The sequence below is a fragment of the Mus caroli genome, unplaced genomic scaffold (genome assembly GCF_978045245.1).
Source record: "Mus caroli unplaced genomic scaffold, Mus_caroli_1 scaffold_17, whole genome shotgun sequence".
Taxonomy (NCBI): Eukaryota; Metazoa; Chordata; class Mammalia; order Rodentia; family Muridae; genus Mus; species Mus caroli.
In genome coordinates this window covers 15,121,201-15,146,836 of record NW_028227272.1, presented here as the reverse complement: position 1 = coordinate 15,146,836, position 25,636 = coordinate 15,121,201, and the positions used below count along the sequence as shown (strand labels likewise).

At 44.6% G+C, this 25,636-nt stretch overlaps 1 protein-coding gene across 4 annotated transcripts in view; it reads left to right on the top strand.

Moving 5' to 3' along the window:
- Positions 1-5,487: 5,487 nt before the first annotated feature.
- The window catches only part of Dgcr8 (DGCR8 microprocessor complex subunit), a 34,210-nt gene continuing 14,061 nt past the window's right edge, over positions 5,488-25,636 (top strand). The window contains exons 1-10 of one of the 4 annotated variants that reach the window (XM_085832057.1): positions 5,488-5,616; positions 6,973-7,066; positions 10,034-11,033; positions 11,450-11,609; positions 14,103-14,245; positions 14,357-14,639; positions 16,534-16,731; positions 16,912-17,013; positions 17,780-17,878; positions 21,988-22,070. In XM_085832057.1, coding sequence (XP_085688183.1) covers positions 10,314-11,033; positions 11,450-11,609; positions 14,103-14,245; positions 14,357-14,639; positions 16,534-16,731; positions 16,912-17,013; positions 17,780-17,878; positions 21,988-22,070 — 1,788 coding nt within the window. In that variant the 5' untranslated portion in view covers positions 5,488-5,616; positions 6,973-7,066; positions 10,034-10,313. Of the gene's footprint in view, positions 5,617-6,889; positions 7,067-10,033; positions 11,034-11,449; positions 11,610-14,102; positions 14,246-14,356; positions 14,640-16,533; positions 16,732-16,911; positions 17,014-17,779; positions 17,879-21,987; positions 22,071-25,636 lie in introns of all 4 variants that reach the window. The other 3 variants (XM_029470338.2, XM_021185281.3, XM_029470340.2) reach the window with 3 other exon arrangements.

The following is a 25,636-nucleotide window of genomic DNA, read 5'->3' as shown; positions in this document are numbered from 1 at the left end:
TTGGAGTAGTGAGCCAGGATGGTTCTGAACTGGGTATTCCAGACTGAATGTGATTAGTTGCTGGTCCCTCTAGGGAAGAGCAAGAGCCTGAATTTACCCTTCCTGTCTCTACTATCCTCTGGGGTCCAAGAGAAATACTGCTTGATTCAAACTAAGGTTGAAGGGGTGACAAAGCACGTCACCTAGGCCTAAGAAGAAAGAGATACCGAGTGCCACACTCGCTGGGCCCCACAGGTTGTAGATCCTGCACCCTTGTTCTATACTGGTTCCTACTCTCATGGGAACCCCTCATATGTCTAGTCTGTGTCTGTCCTGCTGTGCAGCCAGGGAATGCTTTCCAAACCCTGGTCATAGAGTCCTTTGCCCCAAGTCGGCCTGGAGCTTCTCGGTGGCTTCCTGTGGAAGAGGTGACCCAAAAGTGTAGCTTCTCTTATGGACTAAGTTTTATCCTCCCAAAAAGGAAATCCTCATCCCAGTCCTGCAGAGTAAGACTGTCTGGAGATGGGCTTTGTAGAGGTGATGATGATAATCTAAAGTCATTCTTTGCTATTCAAATCTCGGGACTTGTTTATTTTTTGTTTTTGTTTCTTTGGTTTTTTTCTAGACAGTTTCTCTGTGTAGCATTGGCTGTCCTAGAACTTACTCTGTAGACCAGGCTGGGCAGTTGTGACTTATGTAATAGGACACATGCAGATACGAGTCCATGTATGCTGGAGTCCTACAGCAGTCAAGGTGCACCTGGAGCTTGTAGAGGGAGCCCAGCCTTGCTGCCACCTCCATCCTGACACCCAGGCTCCAAAGCTCTAAAAGTATCTCCTATATTGGTGGGCATCTAGTTCAGTGCCAGTGCTTGTCTAGCAGCCCTGACACTGCAGTCAGACCTCAGCCATCTCCAAAAAGGAAAACAAGCCAAATGTAGTGATGTATGCTTATGATCCTAGCACTCCAGAGACTGAGACAGGATGATTACACAAAGTTTGAGACCAAGCCAGGCAACTGTGGCGCACGCCTTTAATCCCAGCACTCAGGAGGCAGAGACAGGTGGATCTCTTGAGTTTGAGGCCAGTCTGGTCTACATAGTGAGTTCCAGGACAGCCAGGGCTACACAGAGAAACCCTGACTCAAAACAAGAAAAGAAAAAGAAAGTCTGAGCTACTTAGTGAGATCCTGTCTCATAAAACTAAAACTGTAATCAAAACCAAACCCCAAGTAAGGCAAATATTCTTCTGAATAAGGTATTTATTACCACTGTGTGTGTTGTGGTAGCATGAGGAAAGTAATACAGCTTTACCTGTGAGGCACCCTGCTCAAAAGAGCTTTCTGGTCCCTTAGTTACCACACAGGTGAGGAAGCAGAGACCTGAAGCCAAAACAAAGACAAGCTGTGCTTATAAGAGTGCCTGCTGCAGCTTGGCAGTGGTGGCGCATGCCTTTAATCCCAGCACTTGGGAGGCAGAAACAGGCAGGTTTCTGAGTTCAAGGCCAGCCTGGCCAGCCTGGTATAGAGTGAGATACACAGAGAAACCCTGTCTTGAAAAAACCAAAAAAAAAAAAAAAAAAAAAAAAAAAAGAAGAACCAACTCAATAAATTCTTCTTCTTTAATTAAAAAGATTTTATTTATTTATTTATTATATGTAAGTACACTGTAGCTGTCTTCAGATCTCATTATGGGAGGTTGTGAGCCACCATGTGGTTACTGGGATTTGAACTCAGGACCTCCAGAAGATCAGTCAGTGCTCTTAACCGCTGAGCCATCTCACCAGTCCCCTTCTTCTTTTTAAAGATTTATTTATATGAGTATACTGTCAATGTCTTCAGACACACCAGAAGAGGGCATTGGATCCCACTACAGATAGTTGTGAGCCACCATGTGGTTGTTGGAATTAAACTCAGGACCTCTGGAAGAACAGTCAAGTGTTCTTAACCGCTGAGCCATCTCTCCAGCCCCATAAAATATCTTCTGAATTGAATTTTACACACACACCAAAAAGTCTTTTTTGGGCTGACTAGATGGTTCTGCACCTGCTGCCAAGTGTAATTATTTGAAATGGATTCTCAGAACCCACAAGGTAGAAATAGAGAACTTATTCCACAAAATTGTCCTCTGAACTCGACATGTAAACCACTGGACACAGGACCCACAAACATACGTAAGCATACAGTAAGTAAATAAATGTTAAAAAAAAAAAGCCCTTTACAGAATGTTACGTTTTAGCAAATGACCTTGGGCAATGAACCTATCTTAGTAGGAAAAGGCAGGAGAGAAAATACACATATGCTAACACTGTAATTGTGTTTTGTAGTACCCCGAAGAACTGGGAAGCTATCAAATAGTTAAAGACTATTACTTAGTAGGGCATGCTGCATTTTAAGACCCAGTATTAGGATCAATGATGGTAAGCTATGGCCAGAGCATTTGTTATCTATTTTAAAAATAGCATCATGGGGGCTAGAGAGATGGCTCAGCGGTTAAGAACACTGACTGCTGTTCCAGAGGTCCTGAGTTCAATTCCCAGCAACTACATGATAGCTCACAACCACCTGTAATGGGAATCTGATGCCCTCTTCTGGTGTGTCTGAAGACACAGCTACAGTGTACTCATATACATGAAATAAATAATTTTTTTTTAAAGTGACCCTTTAAAAAAACAAAGCATCATGGTGGGAGTAGCAGGGGCTGCAAGGATAAGAACACTGGCTACTCTTCAAGGAAACTGAGTTCAGTTCCCAGCATCCACGTGGTGGCACTCAACCATCTATAATTCCAATTAAGAGGGAAGCCAACACCCTCTTTTGGCTTCCAGAGGCAGCAGGCATGCACATAGTACACAGACATACACACAGGCAAAACATCCGTACACATAACAATAAAATACAAATTAAAATAAAAAATAGCATCATGGGCTACAGAGATGGCTCTTCTGTTAAGAACACTAATTGTGACCCTTCACTTCCCCCTTCCCCTCACATTTTCCTTCCTCCCTTCTCCCTATTTCCCTCCCCCTCTGCCCCTTCTCCCAATTCTCCATCCCCTTCCAAAAAAAAAAAAAAAAAAAAAGGAACACTAGTTGCTCTTGCAGAAGACCTGGGTTTGGTCCCTAGCCCCTATATGGTGTTTACTCACTGGTGCAACTCTGGTTTCAGTAAATCTGGTCCCCTGTACTCAACTCACAAGTTCTAGGCAAGCACCTGGTGCTCATACCTACATGTAGGCTAAACACTGAAACACAGGTTGTTTCTTTAAAAAACAACCTAAGAGCACTGGCTGCTCTTCCAGAGGGCCAGAGTTTGGTTCCCAGAACTCACATGGCAGCTCACAGTTATCTGTAACTCCAGTTCCAGGGGATCTGGGACCTTCATAACATTGAAAGATGTACATGCAGGCAAAGCACCAATGCACATTAAAAACAAAACAAAACCTTAAAATCAAGCGGTGGTGGTACATGCCTTTAATCTCAGCACTCAAGAGTTTGGTGCTGACTTTAACATTCATTCCCATGTTAGTTCTTCCCAGTGTGCATTGGGCTTTTCCTAAAGGTTTGAAGGTACTCAGGACTCTGGTGGTTGTCAGGACAAATGGCTGTGGTTCCTAGCATACCAAAGCACCTCTAGGCCCCCAGGCTCACTCAGTACCTGTAGCTTCTATCAGCTCTTTTCACCCCACCCCTAACTAAATCTCTTCACCTCATGTCTTCCCTTCCTTTAGCTTCTGATTCCTACAAAAATCTTTCTGCCATGGACTCTTTGACCTCTCCTCTCTTTGGCTCCTTCCCTTGAAGAAGCACCTATTCCAGGGTCCCTTGATGCTTACCTGTAAGCACACAGACCTCTGTGCCTCTTACAGCTGGTGGCCTTTTCTTTTTTAAAGATTTATTTATTTTATTTATGAGTGCACTGTAGCTGTCTTCAGACACACCAGAAGAGGGCATGAGATCCCACTACAGATGGTTGTGAGCCATCATGTGGTTACTGGGAATTGAACTCAGTACCTCTGGAAGAGCAGTCAGTGTTCTTAACTGCTGAGCCATCTCTCCAGGCCAGGCCTTTCTTTTTGTTTTAGATAGGGTTTCTCTGTGTAGCCCTGGCTGTCCTGGAACTCACTCTGTAGATCAGGCTGACTTCAAACTCAGAAATCCACCTGCTTCTGCCTCCCAAGTGCAGGGATTAAAGGCATGGGCCACCACTGACCGGCCATTTGCAATTTCTAAGAATTTGGGGGAGAAACTTTTCTGTTTTGTTAAAATAGATGCAATCTCCCCAACAGTAGGGATATAGCTCAGTGCTTTTAGCATTAACGCAAGTGTGCTGAGACCTTGAGTTCTTCAACATGTTTTACCCTTTAGTCCTGTTTTTAGCATCCACTTTTCATGTCCAGCAGCAATTACTGAAGTGTTTGCCTAACGGCAGACAGTTTTCTATAAAATTTTTATTACATTTATTGACTTGAATGAGAACCTAAAGGAAAGCTAAACTATTTGAGGTTCTGGATAGTATGAATATAACTTATCCCCACCTTAGTCCCGGGCTTATAGCAATGAAGTAATGGTTTGTGGGTTCGGGATTTGAAGGGCTCAGGAACAGACCTGGGTAACTTCATTTTGTTTCTGAGTCACTTCTGTCCTAAAGAATTTTTTTTGGTTTTTCGAGACAGGGTTTCTCTGTATAGCCCTGGCTGTCCTGGAACTCACTTTGTAGACCAGGCTGGCCTCGAACTCAGAAATCCACCTGCCTCTGCCTCCCGAGTGCTGGGATTAAAGGCGTGCGCCACCACGCCCGGCCTAAAGAATTTTTCTAAGTCTCATACTGCTACCACGGGTGTCTGATGAGTCTTGAACAGCTTAAGTCTCTTTATGGTCTTTGGCACTGACACAAGTCTGCAAGGCCTACCTAAGGTCCACCCCAAACTAAAAGGACCCCCAATCGGCTCTGCTTCTCCTTCCTTTTTTGACACGGAGGATGCTGTAAGCACAGCGAACAGATTTTTAGTCATCAGACCTTTGTCCTTCCTGGTGTGATGACACTGCGAGTAAAACTCCTTTCCTGTCCTCCGCATCGCGCATCTTGTCCGTTGACTTTCTGGGATGGGTGTACCTCCAACATAGTCCTTGGGACGACCCAGAGCTGGAGGTCCATTGTCATTCGCAAACTCAAAAGTGACTATTGAGCTCAACAGAGGCCAGCTCATAGGTGAGCTCCCAGCGTCCCTCGCACTCCCGCGCTCCCCGGCTCCCGGCAGCCTCTACGCGCCTCTCTCCCGGCGCGCCCCGCGGCCGCAGCTCAGCCCCACCCCGAGCGACAGCCGTTAGCTGTGCCAGGCTTGCGGCTGGTCCCGCCCACCCGGTCTCCATAGCGCCTCGCAATTGGGCCGCGCGCGCCTCGCGCTGCCGATTGGCGGCTGTCTCAGCCCGCTCCCGGCTCCCCCAATGCGCGGAGGCTGTGCGCCGTGATTGGTAGCCCTCCGCCAAGGCCCGCCTTCCGCTCGCCCGCGCGGCAGCGGGTCTCAAGAGCCGAGCGCTTTGCAAGGGCCTTCGCGGGTTGTGGCGGCGCCGGGGTCGGTGAGGGTCGACCGGCTGTGGTCGGGCTGCGGGCGGCTCGGGCAGGTCGCGGGCGCCACAGGTAGGTGCGGGGCGCGATGGGCGCCCCGCGGGCGGCGGGCGCTGCGGCCTGGAGAGGCTGCGCCCTTTCCTTCCCTCCTTCCACCCCCACCCCTCCCGGGCGAGGCCACAGGCCGGGGCTCGGGGCGGGGCGCGGCGCGCTAGGCGGGCTGGGCCACGCGGAGTCGCGGCCTTTGTGCAGTGGGGGCCGGGCCCGGAGCCCAGGCGTCATGAACGTAGGGTGCTGTCTGCCTGGTAACGAAGCCCCTTGGGCGGTGGGCCCGAAGCCATCGCCTCGCCTTCTGGCGGGAGAGGTGTGGGCAGGGACACCTCAACGCCCTGAACTCTGCCTGTTTTGTTTGTTTGGAAAAAGCCAAGAAACCGCCCAAGTCTCCACCAAATTACCCGTGGATGAAGTGTCATGTAGCTTATCAGAATGTGGTTTTACAGTAACAATGAACGTTGTAGAAATAAATGGCAAGTGGCAACCTGTTGACAGCGATACATGTCAAGTAGTATCATCCAGTGGATTTGGGTTGCTCATGGTAGGAATTTGATTTGCCATCTTGCATGCTTGCATGTACCTTATTGCCAGATGCAGAGATGTCCTGTGTTGGGTGGGTTGTTGACTCTTGTATGCCAGTCACTATTAGGGTGCCCACTCTGCTGGCTCAAACTAGACTCCCAGCCTTGGAAGTGGCTCAGTTCCCACTGTAATCCATCACTAACCGAAGGTAGTGAAAGGCTGGCCCAGCGAGTGCGGCCTGTCAGTTTAGAATAGGATTTGCGGGGTGACAAAGGAATTGATGAGGTCATACTGCCTTTGGATTGAGCGGGAGGCTGCAGCCGGAGCACTGGCCATGCGTTCAGCAAGTAGGAGTTGTTCACATGTTTTGGGTAAGCCCTCTGCCAGGGTCCAGGGGAGCCAGCAGTGGGTCTGACTTGCTCACAGTCTAATTGGCAAATCAAGATCTGCATCCATAGATCCAGTCAGCTGAAGAATAGTGAGGTTCACAGGCAGGAGGGCTACCCTTTGAGCTGCGTTGCCAGACATGTGGTGGAGCAGGCAGTTCACAGTGGCTGTCTGAATTTTACCTTGTGAGAAACATGATTTTGACTGGTTTGCCCAGTTTGGCCTTCTCTTGTCATCATTCCCCTCCCATGTGATCCCATGTAGTTTTCACATCAGTTTCCTTTGACATCTTCCATGACTCCCATCTCCAATGCTGTCTGTCCTCCCTTCTGATCTCCAATCTCCTGCTTCTAGTTGTTTATTTCACTTTAATACCAAATAGGTTGATTCACTCCAAGATATAACCACAGTCCGTGCCAGAACAATCCTTATGCCTGTCTAAAGTCACCTTGGTGCCTCTCATAGGCTGCATGCATCTCCTAAGAAGCCTTGCCACCTGTTTACAACACCAGACCATTTCCCAGAAACTGCAACCTAAAGTCCCTGTCCAAGCTATCTGGTGAGCTTTTAAACTCTTCTAATTTGATCCCCACTCTTACTCTCTTAGGTTTTCTGGACACAGAGTGATTCATTAAATTGTAAGGTGTTATAAAACTGAGGTAGTGCAGACTCAGGCCTGCTTGTTTGAGTGGCACAGCAGCTGTACCACTTCCTAGCTTTGTAACCTTGAGCAAATTGTTTAACCTTTCTGTCAGAGTACTGAGTGAATTGCATAAAATCCTTAGAGCAGGACCTGTGTGAGGTGTAACTGCCATTGTTACCCATGGATCACTGATACCACTGTTTTGATCCCTTCTATGCAGTATCCTGCTACTCAAGATAAAAATGTAAAAAACTGAATACTTGTTGCTCGGTCAGTTTCCCTCAGCATACTATCTCTAGCGTGGCCACACCATAGCTCTGCCCCCCGGTCTTTGCTTTTCCTTTTAAGTATCTTCTACAGTGACCTTCCTTTTTACCCTCGTTAGCCATCTGGCTCCATCTATTTCATCCTTAGGTGGGCACTGGCTGTAGAACCTTGTGTAATCTTTTAGAAGCTGCTTTCTAGATTTTTATCTTTCTTTGTTTTATCAGAATATTTGTCAGCATGTGACATCATAGATACTTTTCTTGTTATTATCCATCTCACACTAATATGCTCTGTGGGGGAAGTGTAATTGCTCTGTGGGGCAAGTGTTTTATCTGTTTTGTGCTTAACACATATACATGGTGTGTATGCCTTATGGGGCATTCAGCAAATAGTTGATTAATGAATTGAGTAAGCTTTCAGAGGGAAGGTAAGAAACTTACCTTAGGTTGCTGCTGAGCTCCAGAGCTGGACAATTTGCCTGCTTCTGCAAGATGTGTACTTTCCTGTTCCAGGGCCTCAGGGTCCCCACCTATGATATATATATTTCTTTAAAGCTTTTCCTGCTTTAACACTTACTAATGTCTTCTTTTATTGCCTTCATCTGTAGTTCCTCACTGGCCCACTGCTTTTAACATACAGTATGCTTCCCTATCCTCTACCACTCTGTCTCCAATCCCTGGCTACTTGAGTGTTCTTACCATTAACATATCCTACCTCAGATACCACAGATTTGACTTGCTGTGATCTCTGCACACCTAACAGGCACTGTCCTGGTCTTATTTGAGGTCTGTTAGGATTAAGCATGCTGACGAGTTTGTCCTCTGCAGTGGTCCTTGTTTGCCAGGAAACTTTGATCTCCCTCCTGGCTTTTTAGTTATTGCTCTCTTCTTAGTCATTCATAAGCACCTTTGATGGGAACACCTTTGGAGCGGTGTTTTGTTAAATTTTCATTGAATTAAAAACTGTTAGGCCACTGCCAGTTATAGGACATAAAGTCACAGTATAGTTTGACCTTCCGGCTGTAGCTAGGCCTTGGGGTTATTAGCTCTTGTTTTTGGAAGCACCTCTCAGAGTACACTGTAAGTGAGTTTTTAAATGGTTTAATTTAACCTAAACAAGCCTCTGGCTTTTATGTACCTTCAGCAAGGCATAACCACCCCACTCAATCCTTTTACTGTAAGCTGCTTATATAGTTGATGTTTTCTGTCCTCTTGTCCTTTCTGGAGTCTGATATGAGTTTTTGTAGGGGCAACCAAGCTGTCACCCATGGGCATGGTTGTATGTATGTATGTATATCTGCACCGGTAACTGTGTGCATGGCATGTGCATGTTTCTGTGCATGATGTGGGAGTGTGCATGTGTGCGTTCGTGTGCATGTGTTTTTGCCAATAACATTTTTTTCTGTGGATCTTTTGGTTTTGTGGCCAGCCTTCTGCTGATGTGCCTTCCCTGTCGTGTCATCCCTCTTTGTAAGCATCCTCTGTAGCAGAGCTTCCTAGCATTACACACTTCCCTCTCTGCTGTTTCCCTCTGGTGGTTTTGCTGCTTTACTCCCATGTGGTCTCCTCCCCTAGACCTCTTCAGGGCTCCAGAGTTATGGCCTGCCTGAGCACTGTGAGACAGGGCTACCTACAGCTCCTTCTCTTCTTCTCCCCAGGGTGCTAGAGTGTCTGCAGAGAAGCTTTCTCTTCACCTTTTTTTTCTGCTTTCCACCCCCATAGGGTCTGCAAGCATAGACCATTCCGTGACACTTTCTTACTGTCTCCAGAGCTGCTTCCACATCTTTGTTTTGGAGAATTGTCCTAACATCGGGTGCAGTCCTGTACCTGGCATAGCTGTGAGTCTTCTTTATAAGGAGAGTCACTTCCCTACTGATAGCTCACTATTCTTAGCCTGGAGCTAGGCTCCAAATGGCACCCAGAACCCTTTCTACCTTGGCTCTACCTTTCTCCTATGTTGTCCCACCTCCCCCTCCCCCAATACTAGCAGGCTCCCTTCCCAACAGACACCCTTCCTCTACTGGGAATGGATCTATGCTGCCACTCCTGGTGACCTCAGCACGCTGCATCACTGTCCTGTCCACGTGCCACGTTGTGGGCCCAGGAGAGGGGGTCCCTGGGTAGCAGAGTGCCTGGCTATATCTCTGAGGTCTCTAGTGCCACAGAGTTGAGCGGAGGGTCTCACTCGCCCTCTGACTGACCCAGCCCTTGCAGGTGAGTGGATTGATGTCCCTCTTATGGCCTGAAGGAGGCCATGCACTCTACATCTGTTCCTGAAATGGTGATGCATGCTTGCTTATCCACTAGACCAGGTTTGGGAGTGCTGTGGGAAAATTTAGCTTTTTTTTTTTTTTTTTTTTAAGTCTTAGTCCTTTTTGAGCTCTAAGACTGTATTTTTTGTGCTTCTGAAATAAAGATTAAAATGAATAGTTGATAAAATACTTAATTTAGGACTTAAAATTTAAAGTTATTTTTTTCTGATGTCTAAAAGGTTTCCTTAAAGGCAGTGTTATCTTGGCCCTTTACTACACCATTGATAACATTTGACTTTTAACTTTGTACCAGAGAAGTAAAAGGTTTCTGTCATTTGTGATGATATTTTTAAATTTCTTTGCAGGTGGAAGAAGAAAGGTGCCACTTTGGCATGAAGATAGACTCACTTAGACGTCAATCTTTTAAGCTGAGTGCATTGTGATTTCCAATAATTGAGGCAGTGGTTCTAAAAGCTGTCTACATTAATGAAAAGAGCAATGTGGCCAGCTTGACTAAGCCGCCAGTGTGTACAGCGCGGGCAGGACGACACCGGGTCTCGACGGACTTGTGCATGTTAGCAGTATAGATTTATGTAAGGTGGTTTAAAACTCTGGTCTTTTAAAGTAGTCTTAACTGCTCATAATATGGAGACATATGAGAGTCCCTCTCCTCTCCCGCGTGAGCCCGCAGGAGAAGCGATGATGGAGAACCGAGCTTGCCCCTTCCAAGTGCTGCCCCATGAACAGTCTCCACCACCTCCCCTGCAAACGTCCAGTGATGCAGAGGTAATGGACGTTGGCTCTGGTGGTGATGGACAGTCCGAACCTCCTGCCGACGACCCATTCAACTTCTACGGAGCTTCTCTTCTCTCCAAAGGATCCTTCTCTAAGGGCCGCCTCCTCATAGACCCGAACTGTAGTGGCCACAGCCCGCGCACTGCCCGGCACGCACCTGCGGTCCGGAAGTTCTCCCCTGACCTTAAGTTGCTTAAGGATGTAAAGATTAGCGTGAGCTTTACTGAGAGCTGCAGGAGTAAGGACAGGAAGGTGCTGTACACAGGAGTAGAACGCAGCACTCGGCCTGAGTGTAGCCAGCTCCTTAGTCCTGTCAGTGGGGACGTGCATGCTTGTCCCTTTGGCGGGAGTGTTGGTAATGGGGTAGGCCTAGGGGGTGAGAGTGCAGATAAGAAGGATGAGGAAAATGAGCTGGATCAGGAAAAGAGAGTGGAGTATGCAGTGCTCGATGAGTTAGAAGATTTTACTGACAATTTGGAGCTAGATGAAGAAGGAACAGGCGGGTTCACGGCTAAAGCAATCGTTCAAAGAGACAGAGTGGATGAAGAGGCCTTGAATTTCTCTTATGAGGTATGTTGGTGACCAGTTCCCTGGAGGGCTCTGAGCAAAACCCAAAGAGAGGTTTGGAAGTGGCTTTATTTTTAAAAGCAGGGAAATCAAACAAAGCAAAACCCTGTGTGAGGTTAAATATTAATGTGGAGAAGGGAAAGATCCTCAGTAGAAAGTTTGGCTAACATTGAGCCTTGTCTCTTTCCAACCCAAGTCAGCAGATGCTGCTGAAAAGCCTCTTTGGCTGGGTGTGCTCCTGGAGTAGGCATGTTGATTTCACTTGTCATTTCAACCTGTTTGTTTTTCAGATGATCAAATGCCATCAGGGCATGCTCAGTCCCCATTGAGGGGCTCCTCTGTGTTCCCTCATACATGTGAAACTTGTCCTTGGTGCAAAAGCATGGAGGGGTGTAGGGTCTGAACACTTTATTTTGCAGGATGACTTTGACAATGATGTGGACGCTTTACTAGAAGAAGGTCTCTGTGCTCCCAAGAAGAGGCGAATGGAGGAAAAATATGGCGGAGACAGTGATCATCCATCTGATGGAGAGACAAGTGTCCAGCCAATGATGACCAAGATTAAAACAGTGCTCAAAAGTGAGTCCATCACAAATCCTGAGTGCTTCATGGCCCCAGAACTCTTTCCTTCCCAAGAATATTTTGGGAGTTCTTTGGTGCTAGACATCAATCTGGGTAGAGACAGGTTTAAGTATAGAAGAGTCATGGGAGGTGAAAAGAAAACAAATCGGACACAAGTACTCAGACTCAGATCTTGACAAATTCCATGGAAGCCACAGAGAACTATAGACAATCCTTGCCTGGGGTGTATCAACGTGTGCCAGGATAAAAGACCAGTTGTCTGCAGATATGGAGGCCAAGGCCAGATGGGTTGGCAGGTTAGTTACCATCTCAGTTTTGGTTGTGTTTTAAGTGAATCAGGAAAGCACCAGAAGCAGGCTGATGCTGGATTTTGGGCTGCAGCATGGCACATGCACTGTGGGGCAGGTGGAAGCTGTGAATAGAAATAGAAGTGTTTGGGAGATGTGCAGAGTGGGACACCTGTGTCTGGTGACAATGGGAGAGCAGCTGGTGAACACCCATGGTTGGATTACCAGGCTCTGTTGCCAGTGCAGGGAAAGTATAGGACAAGTCACATGGGCGTTTATGTGGACTTGGCTTAGTGGCACCTATTACTCTGGTAGTGATCCCAGGATCAGTCGAGGGTGGGGGTGTTAAAAGGCCATGGGGCTCAGGCACATAAGAGACCGTAGGCTAAGGGTTTGAGGAGAAGGTGGAGATGTTGCCGTCCTTTAACTGCAGAGGAGATGGGAAGGTCTGCAAGGCTAGATACCAGATATTGCTGCATATGTTGGTGGTAACCAAGCAGTCATGATAGGCAATTTCAGACCAGGTAACCCTTGGCTACAGCTTCTGGGAAGGATAAGTCAGGTGGTCTTTACCTTGGTGTTCCTGGAAGGTTGGCTTTATGCTTTCCCCAGGGCTTCAGGACTCTTTGAGCTTCCCACAGGCAGGAGTAGCCCTGGCATGTTCACTTACCTAGGAGGAGTCAAGGCAGGAGCATACAGCTCTTCAGTTGAGTGGATTTGACTGCCTGCTGTCAGATAAGTGGCTGGGATAAACCTGTCTTACATTGTACTGGGGCCTACATTCTGTTTGCTGTTTCTCCTGAATTATCCCAGTGTTTGTGTGTGAAGCAGCTTATCTTTCGTCAAGTTTCTGGAAGGTATGCCTATGGCATGCTTCTGACCTGCAGGATTCCCTCTGGGTCCACACTCTGATGGTGACTGGTGTTGATATATTTTTTTTTTCTTTAGTTTCTTGATATCAAAATGCTCCTAATACCTGTGAGAACAGGTATTAGTTAAGGTTATTTATTTATTTATTTATTAGGTATTTTCCTCGTTTACATTTTCAATGCTATCCCAAAAGTCCCCCATACCCACCCCCCCCCATTAAGGTTTTTTTTTTTTAAAAAGACTTATTTATTTATGTATGTGAGTACACTGTAGCTGTCTTTAGGATCACACCAGAAGAGGGTATTGGATCCCATTACAGATGGTTGTAAGCCACCATGTGATTGCTGGGAATTGAACTCAGGACCTCTGGAAGAGCAGACAGTGCTTTTATTTTGGATTTATTTATTTATTATATGTAAGTATACTGTAGCTGTCTTCAGACACACCAGAAGAGGGCATTAGATTTTATTACGGATGGTTATGAGCCACCATGTGGTTGCTGGGATTTGAACTTTGGAAGAGCAGTTGGTGCTCTTAACCGCTGAGCTATTTCTTCAGCCCAAGTCTTTGGTTTTTTTCCCCCTAGTATTAGTTTTATCATTGAAGAGAGACAAGATGAAAACTGGTCTGGTACTTAAAACTGCCAGTAAAGCAAAGAAAGGGTTGGAAGCAGTATCTTAAAAGCTATGTAGAATGCCATGCGATAATGGCCCATGCCTTTAATTCCAACACTCAAGACAGACTGGTCTCTGTGAGTTTAAGGCCAGCCTGGTCTACAGAGTGAGTTCCAGGACAGCCAGGGTTACACAGAGAAACCCTGCCTCAGAAAAAAACACCACTACCACCACCCCCAAGGGAAAAAAAGAAGCAAGTGCTCTAAACTGCTGAGCCATCTCTCCAACTTGATTTGTTTGTGGAATCAAACTCAGGGTTTGGTTTATGGTAGTAAGGTAGTGTTATTTAGTGACATGCACCTGGTCACCAGGAGCAGTGGCTGATACATTTCTAGTTTACTAGCAAAGTTTACTTACTCCAATACCTGTTATTATGAGTGACAATAGGAGAATTCTAGTGTTCTATGTTTTCCCAAGTGTGGAGGCAAAAGCTAGGGTAGGGACATGCCTTGAACAACACTGTCTAGGGCTTTTTGGGCATTGGTTCTCCATATAGAAGTTCTTACCTTGTTCCATATACTATCCTACGGGTGCAATTAGGACTCATCAGGCAGATAGAAACTTGGCAAAACCCTCAGAAATACAAAGACCTGTTCAAGAGGCTTTGACAGTCTTGTGCTTGTAAAGGATTTGCAGGATGTTTTTTGTGTTCTGTGCAGGTCGTGGCCGTCCACCTACAGAGCCATTGCCTGATGGATGGATCATGACTTTTCATAACTCTGGAGTCCCTGTATACCTGCACAGAGAGTCTCGAGTGGTCACTTGGTCCAGACCCTACTTCTTGGGAACAGGAAGCATACGGGTAGGGGAGTCATCTGTCATCTATTTAGGCTTGTCAGTTTTCAGTGCTTGTCAGCTTGTCAGACAGACTAAAAGTAGTCCTGATAACCCGTTTCAATGTCACCATCTACAGAAACATGATCCTCCTCTAAGCAGTATCCCCTGTCTACATTATAAGAAAATGAAGGACAATGAGGAACGAGAACAAAACTGTGATCTTGCCCCCAGTGGAGAGGTGTCACCTGTCAAGCCCTTGGGTCGATCTGCAGAGCTGGATTTCCCTCTGGAAGAGCCTGACTCCATGGGTGGAGACTCAGGGTCCTTGGATGAGAAGGACCCATTGGGGGCTGAGGCAGCCGCTGGAGCCCTGGGACAAGTGAAGGCTAAAGTTGAGGTGTGCAAAGATGAATCAGTTGGTAAGTATTCTGAGGAGCTTTCTTCCCTCCTTGCTACCTAAGTTTTCACCCCTACTATATTCTCTGATTCCTAGTTCCTGGTTGTATCAGAGAGGGGACTTTTGCCTATACAGGTCACAGGCCAGACAAGCCCTTCCTCTGCTTGAGTGCAGGCCCCTGCCACCCAATGTAGGATCTAACTGCCAAAAGCTTCAGTGGAGATGACATGTCAGTGCCAGCTAGCTAGCCTCTTTCTTTCTTTCTTTCTTTCTTTCTTTCTTTCTTTCTTTCTTTCTTTCTTGGTTTTTTTCGAGACAGGGTTTCTCTATATAGCTCTGGCTGTCCTGGAACTCACTCTGTAGACCAGGCTGGCCTTGAACTCAGAAATCCGCCTGCCTCTGCCTCCCAAGTGCTGGGATTAAAGGTGTGCGCCACCACTGCCTAGCTCTTGTTTTTTTTTTTTTTTTTTAAGATGTATTTATTTATTTTATGTATATGAGTACACTGTAGCTGTCTTCAGACACACCAGAAGAGGGCATCAGATCTTATTACAGACCGTTGTGAGCCACCATGTGGTTGCTGGGAATTGAACTCAGGACCTCTGGAAGAGCAGTCAGTGCACTTAACCACTGAGCCCTCTCTCCAGCCCAGCCTTTCTGGGTTTTTGTATGACCTCTAAAGTCTTGCTCTTTCAGTACAATGTGCTCATGTAACATTGTTTAAATTTATCTGATGAGCTTAGAATGAGCCTGCAGTCACAAACTCAGCACCAAGAAGCTGCCATTCTTCTGTTTCTGCTCTTTTGCTTTTCAAGTATTGAGCAGTGCTCTTGAGCTTTGCATTTGTCTAGTTATATGCTTGTATTTCTCTTGTTCCTTTAGCTTAGTTCTGCCCCTTAGATCCCTGGTTTGGTTTTGTTTTGTCAAGACAGGGTTTCTCTGTGTAGCCTGGGCTGTTCTGGAACTCACTCTGTGGACCAGGCTGATGTCGAACTCAGAGATCCACCTGCCTTTGCCTCCCAAGTGCTGGGATTAAAGGCATGCACCACTACGCCCTGCATGGATTAGACTTTTTTGTTTGCTGTTGGTGTGAGGTGTCCTGGGAGGGGTGCACAGAGAGGAAGCTGCTATTGAGAGGTGTGTGTGAAGTGGTTTGTGAAGAGGTGCATCAGTGTATAATATTTGAAGTGGAGATCCAATTAGGTATGATTTGTTACTGAGTTTAAAGGGCCAGAGGCAAAACTAAGATGGTCAGAGAAGGGGGTAGACACTTGCTCTTGGCAGTCAGGTGCTTGCTGTTTTTTTTTTTTTTTTTTTGTGTGTGTATATTTAGTTTCTTCAAGCCCCAATACTCATTTTGCGTTAAGGGAAAAGCCTGAAGAATAGTGGTTTTCTTTTTTTTTTTTTTTTTTTAAAGATTTATTTATTTATTATATGTAAGTACACTGTAGCTGTTCTCAGACACTCCAGAAGAGGGCATCAGATTTCATTACGGATGGTTGCAAGCCACCATGTCGTTGCTGGGATTTGAACTCGGGACCTTTGGAAGAGCAGTCAGCGCTCTTAACCACTGAGCCATCTCTCCAGCCCAGAATAGTGGTTTTCTTGTTTCTTGTTTGTTTACTTTATTTTAATCCCCCATATCATTTTTGTATTGTTTTTCTTAGTCCAGATAAAGTAATGATATGCCCAGGATTCTTTCCATAAGAGTTTGCCAGAATGAAATTTGAAGTAGCTGAGAAAGGACCTAATTTTTTTCTTTCCTTGCTTTTGAAAGAGTTGGGGAAAGACAAATCTGTATCGTACGTCCTGAACTTGTTTAATGACATTATATGTTATTCTACACAGGGCTGAGGAAAACATGTTTCCTAGCTTTGGAAATCTGATAATGTAGTTTTCTGGTGTATTTTGGACAGATCTGGAGGAATTTCGTAATTACCTTGAGAAGCGTTTTGACTTTGAACAAGTAACTGTGAAAAAATTCAGGACTTGGGCTGAGCGACGTCAGTTCAACCGTGAGATGAAGCGGAAGCAGGCCGAGTCAGAGAGGCCCATCCTGCCAGCCAACCAGAAGCTGATCACTCTATCTGTACAAGATGCACCCACAAAGAAAGGTGGGCCAGGCTTGTACTGTCAGCATCAACAGATGGAACATGTTCTTGTCATGTCTGCTTAGTCTGTGTTTATGAGTTGTAATGCAGAGGCTGCCATGTTCACAGTGGTAAGCCCCTAATGAATGACTCTTATGTAGATCGAGTTCCTGAGTTTACCTGAGATAGTTCTTTTTGTCACAGAGTTTGTCATCAATCCCAATGGGAAGTCTGAGGTTTGCATCCTGCACGAATACATGCAGCGTGTCCTCAAGGTCCGCCCTGTTTATAATTTCTTTGAATGTGGTAAGTTCAAACCGATTTTATTCCTCATACATCACTTTGGTCCTGGCTGGAGGTGGGAGTGAGTACATTGGACCGGCTGGTTGGATAGACAAGCAAGGCAAGTAGAGAGAGAAGTGTGGTGCAGGTGGAGTCTTATTTTCACATCACTGACCCTTGTCTTGAGAGGGGAGATTGCTCAGCTTTTCCCTTTGAGTTGGCCCCAATTTCCCCATCCCCTTTTTCTTGTCTTCTCTGGTCTGCCTTGGTGGCTTCTGACTGTTGTTAAAGATCTTTCTGCTGTGCTTGAATTCTTTCCCAATTTTACTGTCCTGTGTCCACCATTCCCCATCCTCCAGTGACGAGGAAGCCTTGATCTCACCCCACTTTGTGCCAGCTCTGTCCTGTGGTTTCTTCCTCACAGTTTATGAATGCCTTGGGCTGAGACCTGGGGGGTGGGGTGGCTGTTTCTCAGATGTCCTTGATCCTATGCTTTGCTGTTCTTGACAGCCCTGGTTGTCTTTCAGAAACATCCCTAACTTGTCCCTGGACTGGGCAGCTCTGTCTCCAGCTTCTGCTTCCCCTTTGGATAATTTCCCATAGAGCCCCTTACTCTTCAACTTTCCCATCATGCCCTTTGCTGTCTGTGGTTTCCAATCTTGTCTCAGCATCTCAGACAAAGCATAGACATGATTTATTTAGGGGTATCTTGTCAGGGCTGGTGGACTTTGTGTTAGCATGCATTTAATGTTTTGGCAAGTGTTTTAAAACCAGTAATTTTAATTTTAAGAGAATCCAAGTGAGCCTTTTGGTGCCTCCGTGACCATTGATGGTGTGACTTACGGATCTGGAACTGCAAGCAGCAAAAAACTTGCGAAGAATAAAGCTGGTAATGTGGTTTGCTTGGTATATCAGCTACTTTCCCTGTTGGTTTGATGAGATAGCCTTACAAAAGCACATTTAGAAAGGAAGGGCTTGTTTTGGCTCATTAGTTCATCCTGGTGGGAAAGGCATGGTGCAGGAGCTGGTGGGTGCTGCTAAAGTAGCATCTGCTGCAGTCAGAAGCTTACAGCTTCCTTTCTCCTTTTTGTTTAGCCCAGGACCTCAGCCCATGGGATGGTGACACTTACCATTAAGGTGGGTTTTCCCACCTCAGTTTATCATAACTAGATACTCTTCCACAAGTATGCCCCAGAGGCTAACTTAATTTAGATATTCATCTCAGGCATGTCCAGGAGTTGGTAATCAGAGTTAAACATCACATTTGGTATCCCAGAGACATGCTGCATGCTGGGTCTTCATCTCTGATTAGCAAGGGGCTATGTAATGCCTGTAGGATTTTATGGGCCTAGGTTAAGACTTTTATTCGTGTTATCTATTTTATTTTAATTTTATTTTATTTTTTGTTTTGGTTTTTTAAGACAGGGTTTCTCTGTGTAGCCCTGGCTGTCCTGGAACTCACTCTGTAGACCAGGCTGGCCTCAAACTCAGAAATCTGCCTGCCTCTGTCTCTCGAGTGCTGGGATTAAAGGCATGTGCCACCACTGCCCAGCTTATGCATTTTATTTTATTGTAATTTATGATTTATTTATTTTATGTATATGAGTACACTGTAGCTGTACAGATGGTTGTGAACCACCATTTGTTTGCAGGGATTTGAACTCAGGACCTTTGGAAGAGCAGTCAGTGCTCTTAACTGCTGAGCCATCTCCCCAGCCCCTATCTATTTGTTTTTAAAGAGATTTAATTTTGGTGTGTGTCTTCATGTGTGTACGTTTGTACGTGTGTATGTGTACATGTATGTATACATATGTGTGTACTACTTGTGTCCTGATGCCCTCAAAGGTCAGAGAGGGCATTGGATTCTTCAGATTTGGAAGTAAAGGAAGTTGTGAGCCACTTGATATGGGTGCTGAGAACCAAACCCAGAGCCTCAAGTGCCTTTAATTAACACTTGAATCATCTCTTCTGTCCTGTACTTTGATTTTTAAAACATCATAAGTGTAAATGACTGTAATCTTAGTACTGAGATGCTGCTAATGAATTTCTGGCTAGCCTTGGCTATAGAGCAGTTCTGTCTTAAAACTAAGAGCTGGGGATATAATTAAGCTTTAGAGTATACTGGTCAAGGACAAAATAAAATATGTGCTTATTATAAATGATTTAAACTAAGAGTAAAAAGACTTGATGAGTTAAAAAAGATGGCTCAATAAATAAAGATCATGTAGAACCATGTCACAGCAGGACAAACTAGATTGTTTTACTAGACTCAAGTTTGTCCTGCTGTGATAAAGCTCCATGACCCCAAGGCAGCTTTAGAATAAAGCCTGTAATTGGGGCTTGTAGTTTCAGAGGGTGAGTCCACGACCATCATGACAGCAGGCAGACATTGGAGTAGTCGCTTACAGTTTATATCAGATCCACAAGCATGAAGTAGAGAGAGATTTGGAATGGTGGGGACTTTTGAAGCCTCAAACCACAAGGCCATGCCTCAGAATCCTTTTCCAAATGTTCCACCTCCTAGGGACTAAGCATTCAAAATCTGGAGACTACAGGGTGGGGCTGGGGGGAGGGGGGATTTTCATTCAAATCCCCATAATTCCCAGAACCCACATGGGGCAGCTTACAAAGAACTTTATCTCCAACTCAAGGAGGATCTAATGTCTCTGGCATTACATACATGTACACATACACAGGGAACACACATTTAATCCCACCATTTGGGAGGCAGAGACAGATCTCCTTGAGTTTGAGGCCAGCCTGATCACAAAGTAAGTTCCAGGACAGCTAGTGCTGTCTCAAAAACAATCAGATTTTTATTTTTTTAAAAAGTGAGTCTTGGGCTGGAGAGATGACTCAGAGGTTAAGAGCACCTACTGTTCTACCAGAGGTCCTGAGTTCAATTCCCAGCAAGCACGTGGCTCACAACTATCTAATGGGATCTGATGCCCTCTTCTGGTGTGTCTGAAGACAGCACCAATGTTCTCACATATATAAAATAAATAAATCTTAAAAAAATGTATCTAAAAATTAAAATAAATCTTAAAAAATGTATCTAAAGTGAGTCTTTATACTAGAGGGCCTCTTTCTACTGATTAACAGCAGAAGCAGTGTTTTCAGTTCCTGATTCAGCCAAATGCAGATTTGGGTATGCTTAGAGCTAACTGGACCATATGGAACACATGCAAGTGTGTTTTGTTATTTTTATTTTTTATTTTGTTGTTTTTGGTTTTTTGAGATAGGTCTGTGAATGCTGAGACTAAATCATGCACCACTACACCTGGAATTCAAGTTTGTTTTTAAACAGCAAACCAGGCATGCTGAGAGAAAAGACAGATTGTATGCTGTCATTATCTTGATGGGTTTTGATATTTGTATAGATTTTTTTCTCTGAGTCCTTCAGACTTCAAATTGGGGATTAGATAGTCATTGTACACAATGTCATCCCAAGAGCTGGTGGTTTCTTTTAGACAAACTATACCATATCTCTGCCTTCTGGCTCTGTGCAGAGATAGACAGCATTTTTGTACTAAGCCGCTTTGATCAGCATTGGGTTACTTGGGTTCTCCTGAGTGAGTCGTGGAGGATATGGTAGATTAGTGTTGGGTATACCTGTAGCCCTGGCACATATAGAGCCCTTCTTGAATTTTATCCTATGGGATTGTTGTCTTCCAGAACAGGTCTCTGTACAGAACAAGAGCTATGCCAGTTTTCTCAGTCTCACTGGGGCTTGGGGTTAGGGGGAGGATTTTCTACTTTTATTTTTCCCCGAGACAGGGTTTCTCTGTGTAGCCCTGGCTGTCCTGGAACTCACTCTGTAGACCAGGCTGGCCTCGAACTCAAAAATCCGCCTGCCTCTGCCTCCCAAGTACTGGGATAAAGGCGTGCGCCGCCACTGCCCAGCTTGGATTTTCTACTTCTAAGAATCAGTTTCTCTGCTAATTTTTTTATTTTAGTGGCCATTGTTGAGGACAATAAGTCTTTCTTTTTTTAAGATATATTTTTATTTATATGAGTACACTGTAGCTGTCTTCAGACACACCAGAAGAGGGCATCAGATCCCATTACAGAGGGTTGTGAGCCACCATGTGGTTGCTGGGAATTGAACAAAGCAGTCAGTGCTCTTAACCACCGAGCCATCTCTCCAGCCCAAGTCTTTGTATATCATGTTACTGGCTGTCCTCTGTTCAGTTGCTCTTAGTTTACATATTCTGCCTCAGTCTGCAAGATGTCCTGATACCTATTTTTGCTAAGTTACTCATGCAGAGTTAGGAATTGAGCAAGATGCTCTACCACTGAGCTAATCTCTAGCTGCTGCTGTACATTTTAGAAGGATTCAGTCTAAAAAGACTTTTCAGTTCAACAAATTGTTGAGACTTTCAACAGATATCTTTTGAGATAGAACCTGGCAAATGAATGGAAAACTCCTCAGGCTTATCCTAAGCTATTCTTTACAAGATTAGAAGTCTGTGTTCTGGACTTTGTGTCCTCCACCAATATTTCAGCCACTCACTCTAGACATCTGCACTGTTTGGTCTCTGTAACAAACTTATTTTGCTGGGATGTCTTAACAATGCTGTGCTGGACCAGACAGCAGTTAGTCCATGGGCTATTTACTCTGTACATTCTTTACCTGTTGTGACATGTCGTGGCTTGTTCGTGGTCCTTACACATGGTCTTCCAGAGTTCCACGGTTCCTCACATGTGCCCATCTGCCTGTTCTTAGTAGCTGCTCTCCATGTGTTGTCAGCCCTCCTTGGGTGCAGGTTTTACCAATCCTCCCTTGGCAAAATTGGCATGTAAACTGGCATCATCTCACTGTCCCTTTTCAGGATTGGATTGACTTGTTCTTTATGCTCTCATAATTCTACATTTTAAAGTGCTGTTGCTGCTTTTTGCCTATGAGTGTGGGAGCCAGCATGTAGGCTCACTGCTCGCTGGGCAACATAAATGGTCTTCTTTTGAGCTCCCCTCACCTCAGACTTTTTCTTTTTGTAGCCCGAGCCACCCTGGAAATTCTCATCCCTGACTTTGTTAAACAGACCTCTGAGGAGAAGCCTAAAGACAGTGAAGAACTGGAGGTGAGTGTGGTGATCTTGTTTTCCTGGGAACTACCATACAGCTACTGACCCCATTGCCTCAACCAGGGATGCGCACCATATCAGGGTCTAATCATCAGCTTGTAAGAGGAACTCGCTTACCTTTGTGAAGACAGAGGAGAAGATCTTGAAGACTTTACCTTTCAGTTGTGTATGTTACACACATAGATCTATAATGGAAATGAATCTGGCAGTGTCTAAGGTTGAGATTATTGTTACAAGTGTCTCAATCCCTGTCCTGTAGAAACCTTTTAGGATAAATGTGGTTTGGTTTGTTTTGTTTTGTTTTGTTTTTAAAGATCCATAGTTGTATTAATTAATTAATTGTATGTGAGTACGCTGTAGCTGTCTTCAGATATTCCAGAAGACGGCATCAGATCTCATTACAGATGGTTGTGAGTCACCATGCGGTTGCTGGGATTTGAACTCAGGATCTTCAGAAGAGCAGTCAGTGCTCTTAACCACTGAGCCATCTCTCCAGCCCATAAGTGTGGTTTTATAGCTATTCGTAGCAAAAGAGTTTAATCTTGTTTTTAAATTGATTTGTCTGTTCTAATTTTCTTTTGGTCACTGGTCATTTTAAAACCAGACTTTTGAGTTCTTATGCCTTTGAACCCTTTTGTTATATTTGGATTCAGTTATGAAGGAGTCCTGAACATTTTTAGGAATTGTGTTGACTTGGCTTTTCAGGGTTCTTGTGTTTCTACAGTCTTGCATGTCTGTCGGGATAGGTATCTCTTCAAATTATTAAATTAATTTAAATGGGAGACAAAGACAGGCAGATCTCTATGAGTTTGAGGTCAGTCTGGTCTACATAATTAGTTCCAGACCAGCCAATAGCTACATGGTGAGACTGTGTTTCAAAAAACCAAAAACCTTTTTATTTATATAGATTTTTAAGTTTTTTGGGGGGTCTTGTTAGTGGAGTCTTTTTGGTTTCTTAGAGTATGTTCCCCATTTGCACTAAGAGAGAAAGCAGTCTCTTTAAAACAGCAATTCTGTTTTTACATTACATTGATTTATTATTTACTTTGGTGGTTATGTATGTGTGTGGTTGCATGCATGCTGTGGTACAAGTGTGAAGGTAGAAGAACAACCTGAGAGGGAGTGGGTCCTTTCCTTTCCCTGTATGCATTCTGGAACGGAAACTCCAGCCCTCAAGCTCATATGACAAGTGTTTTTGCCATTGAGCCATTCTCTGACCCTTAACTACATTTAACTATAAGGAAAGGAGAAAGGTGGTAAACTAAGAAAAAGAGAAAAGATGTATGGGGTGAAGGTATAAGAAAGTGTCCTGGCTCGATGTGGTACGGTAGTCTATGCTTGTAGTGCTAATACTTGGGAAGAAGAAGAAGAAGCTAGAGGACCAGAACAAGAATAGTTGTGGGTGCTCAAAGTTAGCTTGAGCTATATAAGACCCTGTCTCAAATCAAATCAAAAATAAAAATACAAAATTTAAGTGATCCCACAGGAACACTTAGAAAAGTAAGAAAGACAGTACAAAAGGAAAGAAAAAGGAAGGGAGCCAACAAAACAACTTCATTTTTTTCTTGCTGAGGATAAGAGAAAGGATGAGTCATTTTCTTCCAGGCTCATTTTATAGGTGAGTGGAGTCCAAAACAATTCAGAAAAGAAGAGCTTTTCTCAAGCTGTATTGTTGGGTTGAAGGTCCTGTTATGCAGACCTAGTTATGCTAAAAGTGTTCAAACTGCTTCTATTAGCATAGCTAACGGACATCCTCTCTCTCTGAGCACCAGAGGCCCTCTGCCTGGTGGGTTTGTGGTGGGAAGTTCTTTTGTGTATGTGTGCATGTCCCTGTACATACAAACAGAATAACCTCAGTACCTTAGGTGCTAGTCATCTTTTTTGGGAATATTTTTCTGGCTTGGAATACCCAGTAGATTGGGTTGCTTAGCAAGTTCAAGGGAAAAGCCTACATCACCACCATGCTTGGAATTAGTGTTAGTCCTGGGGATTGAACCCTGGATTTCATGCTTATGTGGAAAATACTTTGCCAGCTACTTATTGTCTTCCCAGCTTCTAGGGTGGAGAATTCTGCCCAGCAGCAGTTGATTTTTCTCCATTCTCTGAGAACATCCAAAGTAGTGAGGCCAAAGCAGTTTGCACTATCTAGCCAAAGGGTTCATCTTAACTGCCCTGGCCTCAGTTCTGTCCTGCACTCACTCCACTTGTATTCACACCTAGCTAGCTCCCTCTTATTAGCATTTGGTTTGCATCTTCCTTATTTGCTTGCTCTGGGCTTCAGTCTGATACAGTTGCCATGTACCATCCAAAGTATATTTGTCTGATCTGATTCACATCCATTTTCCCAGGTTCACACATTTTTTTCCCCTTTCCCTTTAATTAAAAGATTAATACATTATTTTCCCTCCCTCCAACCTCTTTGATACCACCCCACCCCCACCCCCACCCCCATATTTGGGTTGCCAACTTAGTCAGTGGAGAACTTTGAAGTTTGGAGTTAGGAAAATGCAGGGTCTTCTCTCCCCAGCTTAATGGTATAGAAGACCTCTCCTGAGATAGTTCCCTTCTATGACACCAGTGAGCAAGCTAGGAAGTGCTTGATTACAGGAATTTTTTTTCCTAATATTTTCCTTAAATTTATTTGTGTATGTGCATGGAAATCAGAGGACAACTTGTGAGAGTTAGTTCTCTCCTACTATATTGGTTCTGGGAATTGAATGTAGACTGTCGGCTTGGTGGCAAGCACTTTTTACCTGCTTAGCCATCTCTATAGCCCTAAATAAAGAACTTCCTAGCCCATACTGCCTTTTACCCTTTCTGGTTCCTGATAAGAAACTAGTTTGGGTATAGAAGTATCACAAATTTAAACGCATCCTGGGCTAGGCAGTAAAACCTGTTTCGAAAAATAGAACACTAAAGACTGGGGTACAGCTTGATGATAAGCACTTTACTAATAGATATAAGGCCCTGATTTGATTTCCAGCATTGGAGGGGAGGAAAAAGAAAAGGAAAAGCAAACAAAATTGCTTGTTAACCTCTGAGTTTTCTGTGTCCGCTGAATAGATTCTCTTCTGCTTTCAAGAAGCTCTGTTTGGCCTTCAGTGGATGAGTCTACAAACAGATGCGTGAGTTTATTCCACTTGGGATTTATTTAGCTGCTTCTTTTGTGGTTTGTTTTTTTGGAGACAGAGTCTGTCTCTGCCTGTTCTAGAACTCAACTACATAGACCAAGTTGGCCTTGAACTCAAAGATATCCACCTGCTTTTGCCTCCTGAGTGCCAGGATTAAAAGCATGGTAATTCCACCCCCAACCCCCAAGACCAGATTTTGCTGTGCTATCTTGGAATTTGATCTGTAGACCAGGCTGGCCTTGAACACACAAGAGATCCGAGTATTGAATTAAAGGCATGCACCACTACCTTCTGACTACAAATTTTTATACTTAATGGTGATTTTAATTTGTCCTAAAGGTTTCTGCAACTCTGCCTTATTTTTATTTTTGTTCCTCAGACTAGATAATCCCAATATACCTACCTTCATGTTGGCTGCTTTTTTTCTGCTTT